The 12,593-nt window shown below is 47.9% G+C and overlaps 1 protein-coding gene across 1 annotated transcript in view; it reads right to left on the bottom strand.

Moving 5' to 3' along the window:
- Positions 1–12,593, bottom strand: part of LOC144611101 (equilibrative nucleobase transporter 1-like) — a 74,614-nt gene that overhangs the window by 36,301 nt on the left and 25,720 nt on the right. The window contains exons 7-9 of the mRNA XM_078430173.1: positions 5,650–5,696; positions 5,060–5,136; positions 3,264–3,356 (exon numbers count right to left, since the gene is read on the bottom strand). Coding sequence (XP_078286299.1) covers positions 3,264–3,356; positions 5,060–5,136; positions 5,650–5,696 — 217 coding nt within the window. The remainder of the gene's footprint in view (positions 1–3,263; positions 3,357–5,059; positions 5,137–5,649; positions 5,697–12,593) is intronic.

Here is a 12,593-nt window from a genome sequence, read left to right as displayed (position 1 = left end):
CAACTCTCTTGTCTTCTCCTGACAAACCCTGACACCTATACTAATCGAGAATCTATCTATATCTGCCTTATTTCTCGAACAATTTACCGAGAAATAATATTGCTCTTCACATCGAACCACCCACACCTTTCCTCTTTCACCCGAAATCTATAATTCTGCTTCCCTCTGTCCATAGGATTTGGACGAACACTCACCTATTTCTCCAGGTTAAATTCGATTAAATTGTGGGGATTACAGAGACGTGGCTGCAGGAGGATCGGGCTTGGGAACTTAATATTCAGGGTTATACATCCTATAGAAAGGAAATGCAGGTGGGCACAGGCGGTGGGGTAGCTCTGTTGGTGAAGGGCGAAATTCAGTGGCTTGAGATCGGTGGCATAGGGACTGATGAGGTAGTCACTGTGGATGGAGTTGAAGAATTATAAAGGTAAGAAGACACTAATTGGAGTTATCTACAGATCCCCCAAATAGTAGCCTGGATGTAGGGCGTAAGTTGCAGTAGGAGTTAAAACTGGCATGTAACAAATATGCAGGTAGACTGGGAAAATCAGGTTGGTTCTGGACCCCAAGAAAGTGAGTTTGTAGAGTGCCTCCGAGATTGATTCTTAGAGCAGCTTGTACTGGAGCTTACCAGAGAAAAAGGCAAATCTGTATTTAGTGTTGTCCAATGAACCAGGTTTGACAAGAGAACTCGAGGTAAAGGAACCGCTTGGAGGTAGTGGTCATAATATGATAAGTTTTAGTCTGCAATTTGAGAGGGAGAAGGTTATAACGGAAGTGTCAGTGTTGCAGTTGAAAAAAGTGGACTATGAAGGCATGAGAGAGGGGCTGGCCAAGGTTGACTGGAAAGGCATCCTAGCAGGAATGACGGTGGAACAGCAATGGCAGGAATTTCTGGGCATAATCTAGAAGATGCAGGATCATTTCATTCCAAAACGAAAGAAAGATTCCGAGGGTAGGAGGCAACCGTGGCTGACAAGGGAACTTAGGGAACTAAAAGAAAAGATGCATAACACAGCAAAGAGTAGCGGGAAGCCAGAGGTTTGGGAAACATTCAAAGGACAACAGAAGGTAACAAAATGGGCTGAAAAGATGAAGTACGGGGGGAAGCTGGCCAATAATATAAAGAAGGACAGTAGAAGCTTCTTTAGATATGTTAAGAGAAAAAGAGTAGCAAAGTCAAATGTGAGTCCCTTAAAGGCAGACACGGGTGAAATTAGAATGGTTACAAAGAAATGGCCGAAGAGTCGATGAGTACTTCAGATCCGTCTTCATGAAGAAAGACAAACAGTCGCTTAGATGTCTTAGATGTCTTAGAGGACAGAGGATCGAGGTGGGGGGGTAGAGGAACTGAAATAAAATTGCATTAGGCGAGAAATAGTATTGGGTAGACTGATTGGACTGAAGGTTGATAAATCCCCAGGGACTGATGGCCTGCATCCCAGGGTACTCAGGGGGATGGCTCTAGACTGGACGCATTGGTGATCTCATTCCATTGTTCAATAGATTCAGGATCACTTCCTGTGGATTGGAGGATAGCTAATGTTATTCCACTTTTCAAGAAGGGAGCGAGAGAGACAAAGGGGAATTGCAGACCAGTTAGCCTGACATCGGTGATGGGGTTAATGCTGGTGTCAATTATTAAAGAGGCAATAACGGTGCATTTGAATGGCAGTAAACGGATACGTCCAAGTCAGCACGGGTTTATGAAAGGGAAATCATGCTTGACGAATCTTCTGGAATTATTTGAGGATGTCACAGGTAAAATGCACGAAGGGGAGCCAGTGGACGTAGTGCACCTGGACTTCAGATAGCTTTTGATAAGGTCCCACGCGGGAGACTGGTGAGCAAAATTGGAGCACACGGTGTTGGTGGCAGGGCGTTGACATGGATAGAGAATTGGTTGAAAGTCAGGAATAGTTTGATAGAGCTCTCGGGGTTAATGGAACCAATGGATATGGGGAGAAGGCAGGCATGGGTTATTGATTGGGGTCGATCCGCCATTATCACAATGAATGTCGGTGCTGGCTCGAAGGGCCGAATGGCCTCCTCCTGCACCTTTTTTCTATGTTTCTATGTTTCTAGGAAGCAAAGTAAGAGTAAACGGGTCCTTTTCAAAATGGCAGGCAGTGGCGAGTGGAGTGCCGCAAGTCTCGATGTTGGGGCCGCAACTATTTACGATAGATATTAATGATTTCGATGTAAGAATTAGAAGCAACACTAGCAAGTTTGCGGATGGCACAAAGTTGAGTGGCAGTGTAAACTGTGAAGAGGATGTTAGGAGTTTGCAGGGTGACCTGAACAGGTTGAGTGAGTGGGCAGATGCGTGGCAGATGCAGTACAATATAGATAAATGTGAGGTTATCCACTTTGGCGTGAAATCATGGAGGCAGATTATTATTTCAATGGTGTTATGTTTGGTAAGGGGGAGGTGCAGCGATACCTGGGTGTCCTTGTACACCAGTCACTGAAAGTTGGCGTGCAGGTACAGCAGTCAGTGAAGAAAGCTACTGGCACGTTGTCATTCATAACGAGAGGAATTCAGTACAGGAGTAAAGAGGTTCTTCTGCAGTTATATTGGGCCGTGGTAAGACCACATATGGAGTATTGTGTACAGGTTTGGTCTCCTAATTTGAGGAATAAAATCCTTGTTAATTGAGGCAGTGCAGCGTAGTTTCACGAGATTGATCAATGGGATGGCGGGACTGTCATATGAGGAAAGATTAAAAAGACGAAGCTTGTATTCACTGCAGTTTAGAAGGATGAGAGGGGATCTTATAGAGACATATAACATTTTAAAAGGACTGGGCAAGCTAGATGCAGGAGAAATGTTCCCAATGTTGGGGGAGGGCAGAACCAGGGACCACAGTCTTAGAATAAAGGGGAAGCCATTTAAAACTGAGGTGAGAAGGAATATTTTCACACAGTGTTGTGAATTTGTCAAATTCTCTGCCTGAAAGGGCAGTGGAGGCCAAATCGCTGCATGAATTGAAGAGAGAGTTAGATAGAGCTCTCGGGCCTAGTGGAGTCAATTGGTATGCCGAGAAGGTGGCCACAGGTTACTGATTGTTGATGATCAGCCATGATCACAATGAATGGCGGTGCTGGTTCGAAGGGCCGATTGGCATCCGCCTGCACCTATTTTCTATGTTTCTACGTTTCTATGTAAATGTTCTTGAGCCAAGGAAAACAAGGCAAACATCACAGCTAAACCCCTCACCTCTGGAAACGTTTTTAAGACAGTTTATTGACACTTTCCTCACCTTGACCAGCAGGAGGACGGCTGCACCGGTATTGAAGGCCCCGTTGTACATGGTGATCACTGTGGACCGATTCCTTCCAAACAGATTTCCAGCCTGCAGATCCATGCAAGGTAAACAGTCATTGAGGCCGCGCAGAAGCTTCAGCGTTATCCGGCGCCCAGTCAGTGGACCACTGGAAGATGTTCTGTCATCATTGCTGACCCTGTGTGTACCATGGCTAAGAAACCACACCCACGTCCCCAATTCCTCAGAAGCAGGTTCCGCACGACTACGACGGCTTTTGCGGCCATAAGAGAGAGCGGTTTTAGTGACTACGAGGACATCTGTCAGGGTCTGCCACGGTGTGGGTGAAGTGCAGATTGGAGGTGGGGAGCACTGTCGGAAGAGATTTGCTGAGTAGGTCCCGTAATGTTGGAGCAGCAGTACACAGGGCGTGGCGTACTCTCGGAAGTCAGTACTGAGGGAGTCTCAAACCCTTGTAGGGATAGGGCTGGGGGATGATAGCCCCGTGGGACCGGTAGTACTGAGGTAGTGTCGCACAATGGGAAGGGTATTGCTGGGGGGAAGCCGCACGATGGGAGAGGGAGTGAAGGACAGCTGTATTTGAGAGCGCCACATCATGGGTGCAGTATGATTGACGGAGTGCCTCACTGTCCAAGAGGTCACAGTGAGGGAGGACCGCACTTCTGTGAATGATGACGTAGTTCGGAGTCATGGCAACATCCTCACAAATATTCTTTCCATGTTTTACAGTTGAATAGCATATTTACCACTACAGGGTGACCAAAAGTGAACAAAACACTCTCAGTGCGGCCTCAGTAACATCTTTTACCATTGTACCTTGTCGTCGTAACGTGCATGCTCAATGCTCGAACCGCTGAAGCGTGTCAATAGCCTTCTTCGCCACCCTACATCCCTCTAGTGACGCCACTTTGTGTAGACTGTGCTCTTGTACTCCGTGATCCATCTGCCCTACAACACTCTGAAGGGTTCTACGATGCACTATGAAGATCCACCGGGGATTAACGTCAGCAAGTGTAACACTTCGACTTATTTGCCATTTTATTTTCCAATTCTTGACCCACGTCTTCAACTGATTGTTGGCCTGCGATTAATCTTCATGACCACATTAATTGAGTACGATTCCAGCTGTTTATTGCATTTATTGTTCACCCTGTGAGCTTCGGGCGTACTAGCAAATTAATCGTAGCTTGTTATAAATGACCATTAATAAATCGGAACCTGAGGCCACTTTGAAGCAATGGTCCAACAGGACTGTCCCCTGAACGGACCAAATACCGATTGTACTAACTCCTCAATGCTTCCGTGACAAACTGATTCTCGCACTTCATTCTCTCAGTTAGAGTATGACACTCCTTCACACTGTCAATCTGATAAACCATTGGTCACTCTGTATTACACCACTAACAATAAGGAGGTTCACCATCCTTCTCTCTCCAGCTGGCCCTTCCTCTGTCTGGTGGTCGTAACATTCAGTAAACCTGCCCCGTGACGGTACAGAATTCGATCTGCACTGCCCTTTGATGTATACAAAAGAGAGTTAGATTGATGTATTCAGGAGAGTTAGATATAGCTCTTAGGTTTAAAGGAATCAAGGGATATGGCGAGAAAGTAGCAACGGGATACTTATATGGGATGATCAGCTATGATCATATTGAATGGCGGTGCGGCCTCGAAGGACCGAATAGTGTACTTCTGCACCTATCTTCTATTTTTCTATGTTTCTATGATTGCGGACTTTTAGTATTAAAACCTGACGAATGACCATAGAATACCTTTATGTTCGTTGTGAGCAACAATATTCCTCCCACTCCTATCAACGTGATAGCGGGAAACAACAACAGGGCCGTGGCTGTAACAGAGAGTGAGGGTGAGGGTGAGACAGAGAGCAGGGGCATGCAGCAGCAAGACTTCCTCTCGTGGGCGCACACCCTCTCTCAATCGTTCTCTCGGGCACACACGCGCGCACGCACACACGCGCACACGCGCACACGCACACGCACACACAAACTCTCTCTCTCACACACATGCACACAAACACACGCACACGCAAACACACACACACATCACACAAACATAGGTTCACACCTGCACGCACACACACAGACACGTACACACAGATACACAGACACATGCACAGACACACTCAGACACATATACAAGCAACACAGGCAGAGTAAACGCACGCACAGACATACACAACTTAGGTACACACACAAACACACACACGCACGTACAAGTAAGCACACACACACGCAGCAATAAACTCATTCACACGTATGATACTGTCAGACTCACGACACGAAAGAGACACCCACGCGTTGAAACAAATGCACGACTCACCAGACGGGGTTGAGGGTCTTACCTGCAGTAGCAAAAGCTATCATTAAGTTGCCTACGGTGTAGAAGAAGCTGGGAAAACACAAATCTAACTTTAGACCCGGTTTCGCACCGCAACCAAGAGATACTATAAAAAGGCGTAAACTGTTTGTAGAATTGTCCACCCAGGGAAAAGTATTGTCGCACATCACTTTATCTATGCCCGTCATATCGTGTACACCTGAATAAGATCGGTCCATTATTTTCCTTTAACTCGAGCACGAAGGCACAAGTGGAATTCTAGTAAATCTGCACTCTGTCCAACTTAACGGTATTCTTAAATTCAAGGGCATGTAATGTTTGGGCTTTGTAACGAGAACATAGGACATAGAAGAGAACAGCACAAGAACGGGTATTTCTACCCATCATCTTTGTGCCCAACAGGATGCCGAGTTAAACTGATTTAATCTGTCAATACATTATCCATATCCCTGTTTCTAATGCACATCTATGTGCCCATCTAAAATCTTAATCACCACTATTGGTTCTGCCGCCATCACCATGACTGGGAAGGCCTTCCAGTTCACCGCAACTCTCCGTGTAAAATAAACGTGCCTTAGGCATCTCTATTAAAAGCTCCATTCTAGAGATTTATATCTGTGCCCTCTACTGTTGAAAATACCCGGGGGGGGGGGGGGGAACATCTGACTATCTACCCGATTCGTGCCTCTCATAATTTTACCTATCCTCCCCGCAATCTGTGCCGTGCCAGAAAAAAAGAAACTAAGTCTACCAAAACTCTCGCTGTAGCTGAAACCCATTAATACACTCAGCATTCTGGCAAACGTCCTTTTCACTCACTCTGAGGTCTCATCACCTTTCCAGTAAAGGAAGAGCCAGAACTGCACGCAATACTGCAAATACGTCCAAACCAGAGTACTATAGCATCATGACTTCCTGACTATAGTATATATAAATATATATACTATACTATATATATATAAATATATATACTAGACCAAGTTGGGCCTATTCCTCGTAGAGGGCAAACAGGGAAGGGGAGAGAATGTAACTGAGTGGGGTCTGGACCCAAAGCCTCTCCTGTATTGGTGTACTACTCTCACCCTCCCTCCATACACAATCCCCCTTATCCCGACTGACCTACTCCATCCCCGCAACCCGACCCCCACTTGCCCCTCCCATGCCCCCACCCCCAATCCCCCAGCCCTGCCTCCACCCCCACCCCCCTCCCCACCCCTATTCCACCCTCCACCACCCCCTCTCCTCCCCTCACCCACTCTTCCCCCCCACCTCCCCCCCCCACCCCTACTCTCCCTACCCGCATCCAACTCTCCCCCCACCCCCAATGTCCAGTCCTCCCCACCCCCACTATCCCCACCCCCACTCTGCCCTCCTCCACACCCCTACTCTCCCCTCCTCCCCACCCCCACTCTCCCCCACACCGTCTTCCCCCACCCCCACTATCCCCTCCCCCACCCGCAGTCTCCTCTCCTCCCCACCCCCACTCTCTCCTGCCCCCTACTGCCCCCCTTCGTCCCACCCCCAATCTCTCTTCCCTCACCCCCATCCCCACTGCCCCCTTCCCCCCCACCCACTTCTCCCCCCACCCCTACTCTCCCCCGACCCCCTACCCACCACTCTCTCGTCCCTCACCCCCACTCACCCCTACACACACCCTCCCCTCCACCGACTCGCCCCCACGCCCACTCCCCTCCGTGGACCCGTTTGCGGCGAAAGCCACATATCAGTGCCCGTGCGTGGCGCGCTGACTGGCGGCGTCCGAGGCTCCCCCGGGGCCGAGGCGGGGTGGGGTGCAAGCGAGGCGAGGGGAGAGAGGCGATCGCCGAGGGACGAGCGCCGAGCTGAGAGGGGCGAGGGGCTAGGACCAAATGGACTCGATGGTCCATTCCTCGTAGAGGGGGACATGGAAGGAGAGTGGGTATGACTCAGTGAGCCCTATACACAAAGCCTCTCCTGTATTGATATAGCACTCTCAACCCCCCCCCCACTCATTCCCCCTTATCCCCCATCCTCCCCCCACTGACCCACTCCATTCCCCCCTACCCACCCCCACTTCCCCCACCCCCTTCCCGCACTTGTCCCTCCTCTGCCCCACCCCATTCCCCCCAGCCCTGCCTCCACCCCATTCTCCAATCCCCACCCCTAATGACCCTTTCCCTTCTCCTTACCCCCACTCGCCCAACTTCCCTCCCCTCCCCCCCACCCCCACTCTCCCTGACCGCACACCACTCTCCCCCCACCCCTAATCTTCCCTCCTCCCCATCCCCACTCTCCCCAGCCCCACTTTTCCCTCCTCCCCACCCTGCCCGCCTCCCCACCCCCACTGACGTGAGGCTCACAGTTCTCATGTTTCCTAGATCCTCTCTACTTCCCTGGTTAAATAAAGGAACACCATTACCACTCTCCAGTCCTCCGGGTCATCGTCCATGGCTGGAGAACAAGTAAAATCCTCAGCAATGGTTCCGGTGTCTCCTGTCTTGCATCCATCAATAACATGCGATGGATCCCATCAAGTCCAAGAGACATCGAACTTCACGAAGAAACGTCTCGACCCGAAACATCTCCCATTGCTTCTTTCCGGAGATGCTGCCTGTCCCGCTAAGTTACTCCAGCATTTTATGTCTATCTTTAATGATCTTGAAGTATGTCAAGAACATCTCGATTTCGATTCCGCATTTTTGTTTTCTCCGCAAGAATGTCGCTCTCCTCCAAGTAATTATCCTCGGTGAATACACGTGGAAAGTATTTGTTTGGTAATTCACCAATATCTTGCGCTTTGACGTATAGATTCCCTCCTTTCACCCTGAGTGGTCATACATTCTCCCTGGTCACTGACGTATAAAACGGCTTCGCTTCTTATGGCCCCTTTTTCCCCTTCCAATCGCCTAATAAATGATTTCTCCTCGCATCATATACCTCATAACCCCGTCTTATGCCACCCTCCTTTTTACATCGTACCAAATTTACAACCTCCTTCTTCATTACCGATTCTCTCACCAAACCGTCCTTATCCATTACACGAACACACTGATGCTCCACTTTGATCACATGGCATTTAAACGTGTAATCCATGGACTTTGCCAATAACGACTGCTGCCAACCTATGCTCCTTCGGTCCTACCTAATGCCATTGTAATCTGCCTTGGCCCAATTTAGTACTTTCTCAAGTTATCCCTATTCAGAACAATGTTAAAGCTTATAACGTTGTGACCACTATCGCCAAAATGCTCTTTCATCGCAACATCTTCATGTATGCAGACTCGTTTGCCAAAACAAGGTCCAGTAGAGTCACTCCTCGGGTCGTTCTCTCCACGTACTACATAAGGAAACCTTACACTCTAATTCTCTTGTCATGATTCGGAAACTTAAAGTCACCTATTATAATATCCTGAGCAATATGTCTCCACGTCTGATCGTTTATCATCCTCTGGCTATTGGGTGGGCTTTAATATAATCCCATTCGAGTATTCGCTCCTTTCCTTTTTTGAGCTCAACATATAACGTAACCCCTGGTACACTCTCTCTGAATACCGCCGTGACATTCTCACTGATTAGCAACGTAACTCTTCCACGTATTTCACTCTGCCCCAACAGCCAGGGTTCTTGGAGCTCACGGATTTGCTGGAGTATAAAAGCAGATACCATTCGCCAGGTTCAGCAGCGACTGGGGAAGGCGTTGCTCTTATTCATCCCGCTTTCCACCGGAGTGAAAGTGTCTCTCTAACTACCCTCCGAGTGAAATGTTGATCGCGTGGTCCCTCTGAATTCTATTCCCATACCTTAAGCACCAGCCATCCACTCGGTATCCAAAGCATTACAAGCACTTTGCTTTAATTGCTTGAGATACACAGCATGGAAGTAGGCCTGAAGCCCACTGATACCAAACCGAATATCAAACATCCGTCCACATTAGGTCTACGTTATCTCACTTTTCCGTGCACCTCCCTACACATTAGGAACAATTGACAAAGGCCAATTCACCAGCAAACTGGCACACCTTTGTGATGTGGGAGAAACTGGAGCACCGGTGGGAAACGCACGGCTTCACGGGGAGAACGTGCAAACATCACCAAGACAGCATCTGAAGTCGTTATCGAACTCGGTGCTGTGGCGCAGTGAGGCAGCGACTCCAGTAGCCCGTTACAGATACACAAGAACCCAATACTCTTATGAACCTGTTGATCAAATATCCGATCAGCGCATCCGCCATCGAATAATTAAAGGTGTTTTCAGTGCATTCAGAAACTATTCAGCCGCCTTCACTTTTCCCACATTTTGCTATGTTACAGCCTTAATATAAAATTGATTAAATTCATTTTTATCATCAATCTGCACACAATACCCCCATAATAAAAAAGTGAAAACAACTGTTTAGAAATTATTGCAAAGTAATTAGAAATAAATAACTGAAATATCACATTTGCCTAAGGAACCTTAGTAATGACACTCATCCTGTTTCCATTGATGATCGTTGAGATGTTTCTCCAACCTGATTGGAGTCCATCAGTGGTAAATTAAATTGATTGGACATGATTTGGAAAGGCACACACCTGTTTATATAAGGTTCCATAGTTGACATAGAAACGTATAAATATAGAAGGTAGGTGCAGGAGGAGGCCATTCGGCCCTTCGAACCAGCACCGCCATTCATTGTGATCATGGCTGATCATCCACAATCAGTAACCTGTGCCCAACTTTTCCCCATATCCCTTGATTCTACTAGCCACGAGAGCTCTATCTAACTCTCTCTTAAATTCATCCAGTGATTTGGCCGCCACTGCCCTCTGCAGCAGAGAATTCCACAAATTCACAACTTTCTGGGCGAAGAAGTTCCTTCTCAACTCAGTTTTAAATGATCTCCCATTTATTCTAAGACCGTGGCCCCTGGTTCTGGACCCCCCAACATTGGGAACATTTTTCCAGCATCTAGCTTGTCCAGTCCTTTTATAATTTTATATGTCTATAAGATCCCCTCTCATTCTTCTAAACTCCAATGAATAGAAGCCTGGTCTTTTGAATCTTTCCTCATATGATAGTCCCGTCATCCCAGGGATCAAACTCGTGAACCTACGTGCACAGCCTCAATTACAAGGATGTCCTTCCTCAAATTAGGAGACCAAAACTGTACACAATAATCCAGATGTGGTCTCACCAGGGGCCTATACAACTGGAGAAGAATCTCTTTACTACTACACTGAATTCCTCTCGTTATGAAGGCCAACGTGCCATTAGCTTTCTTCACTGCCTGCTGTACCTGCACGCCAACTTTTAGTAACTGTTTGCAAGCTCATCCAGGTCTCGCTGCACTTCCCCCTTACCTAAACTAACACCATTTGGGTAATAATCTGCCTCCTTGTTTTGACGCCAAAGTGGATAACCCCACATTTATCTATATTATACTGCATCCGCCCCGCATCTGCCCACTCACTCAAACTGTTCAGGTCACCCTGCAACCACCTAATATCCTCCGCAGTTCACACTGCCACCCAGCTTTGTGTCATATATGGTAAACAGTTGCGGCCCCAACACGGAGCCTTGCGGCACTCCACTCGCCGCTGCCTGCCATTCTGAAAAGGACCCGTTTACTCCTACTCTTTGCTTCCTGTCTGCCAACCAATTCTCTATCCATGTCAACAACCTACCCCCAATACCATGTGCTCTTATTTTGCTCGCCAAACTCCCGTGCGGGACCTTATCAAAGGCTTTCTGAAGTCTAGATACACTATATCCACTGCTTCCCCTTCATCCAGGAAGACAGTGGGAGAATTGGGAAGGGCAGGGGAAAGAGAGGGTGGGGGGAAAGAGAGGGAGAGGGGAAAGGGAGGGACCGTGCATTGGAGAGCAAAAATCAAGCCATGAAGACGAAGGAATTGTTGGTAGACCTCCGTTGATTGTGTCGAGACACAGATTTGGGGAAGGGTATAAAACAATTTCTGCAGAATTGCAGGTCCAGAAGAGCACAGTGGCCTCCGGCCTTCTTAAATGGAAGAACTTTGGAACCACCAGGACACTTCATAGAGCTGGCCACCCGGCCAAACTGAGCAATCAGGGGAGATAGAAACGTAGAAACATAGAAAATAGGTGCAGGAGTAGGCCATTCGGCCCTTCGAGCCTGCACCGCCATTCAATATGATCATGGCTGATCATCCAGCTCAGTAGCCTGTACCTGCCTTCTCTCCATACCCCCTGATCCCTTTAGCAAAAAGGGCCACATCTAACTCCCTCTTAAATATAGCCAATGAACTGGCCTCAACTACCTTCTGTGGCAGAGAATTCCACAGACTCACCACTCTCTGTGTGAAGAAATGTTTTCTCATCTCGGTCCTAAAAGACTTCCCCCTTATCCTTAAGCTGTGATCCCTGGTTCTGGACTCCCCCAACATCGGGAACAATCTTCCCGCATCTAGCCTCTCCAACCCCTTAAGAATTTTATATGTTTCTATAAGATCCCCCCTCAGTCTTCTAAATTCCAGCGAGTACAAGCCCAGTCTATCCAGTCTTTCCTTATATGCAAGTCCCGCCATCCCAGGGATTAATCTGGTGAACCTTCTCAATACTCCCTCTAAGGCAAGAACGTCTTTCCTCAGGTTAGGAGACCAAAACTGCACACAATACTCCAGGTGCGGTCTCACCAAGGCCCTGTACAACTGCAGCAGAACCTCTCTGCTCCTAAACTCAAATCCTCTTGCTATGAATGCCAACATACCATTCGCTTTCTTCACTGCCTGCTGCACCTGCATGCTTGCTTTCAATGACTGGTGCACCATGACACCCAGGTCACGTTGCATCTCCCCTTCTCCCAATCGGTCACCATTCAGGTAATACTCTGCTTTCCTGTTCATGCCGCCAAAGTGGATAACCTCACATTTATCCACATTATATTGCATCTGCCATGCATTTGCCCACTCGCCTACTCTATCCAAGTCACTAGGCAGCCTCCTAGCATCC

This window comes from Rhinoraja longicauda, chromosome 39 (assembly GCF_053455715.1).
Source record: "Rhinoraja longicauda isolate Sanriku21f chromosome 39, sRhiLon1.1, whole genome shotgun sequence".
In the NCBI taxonomy this organism is placed as follows: Eukaryota; Metazoa; Chordata; class Chondrichthyes; order Rajiformes; family Arhynchobatidae; genus Rhinoraja; species Rhinoraja longicauda.
Note: the sequence above shows the minus strand (reverse complement) of the source record. Positions and strands in the feature narration are given on the sequence as shown.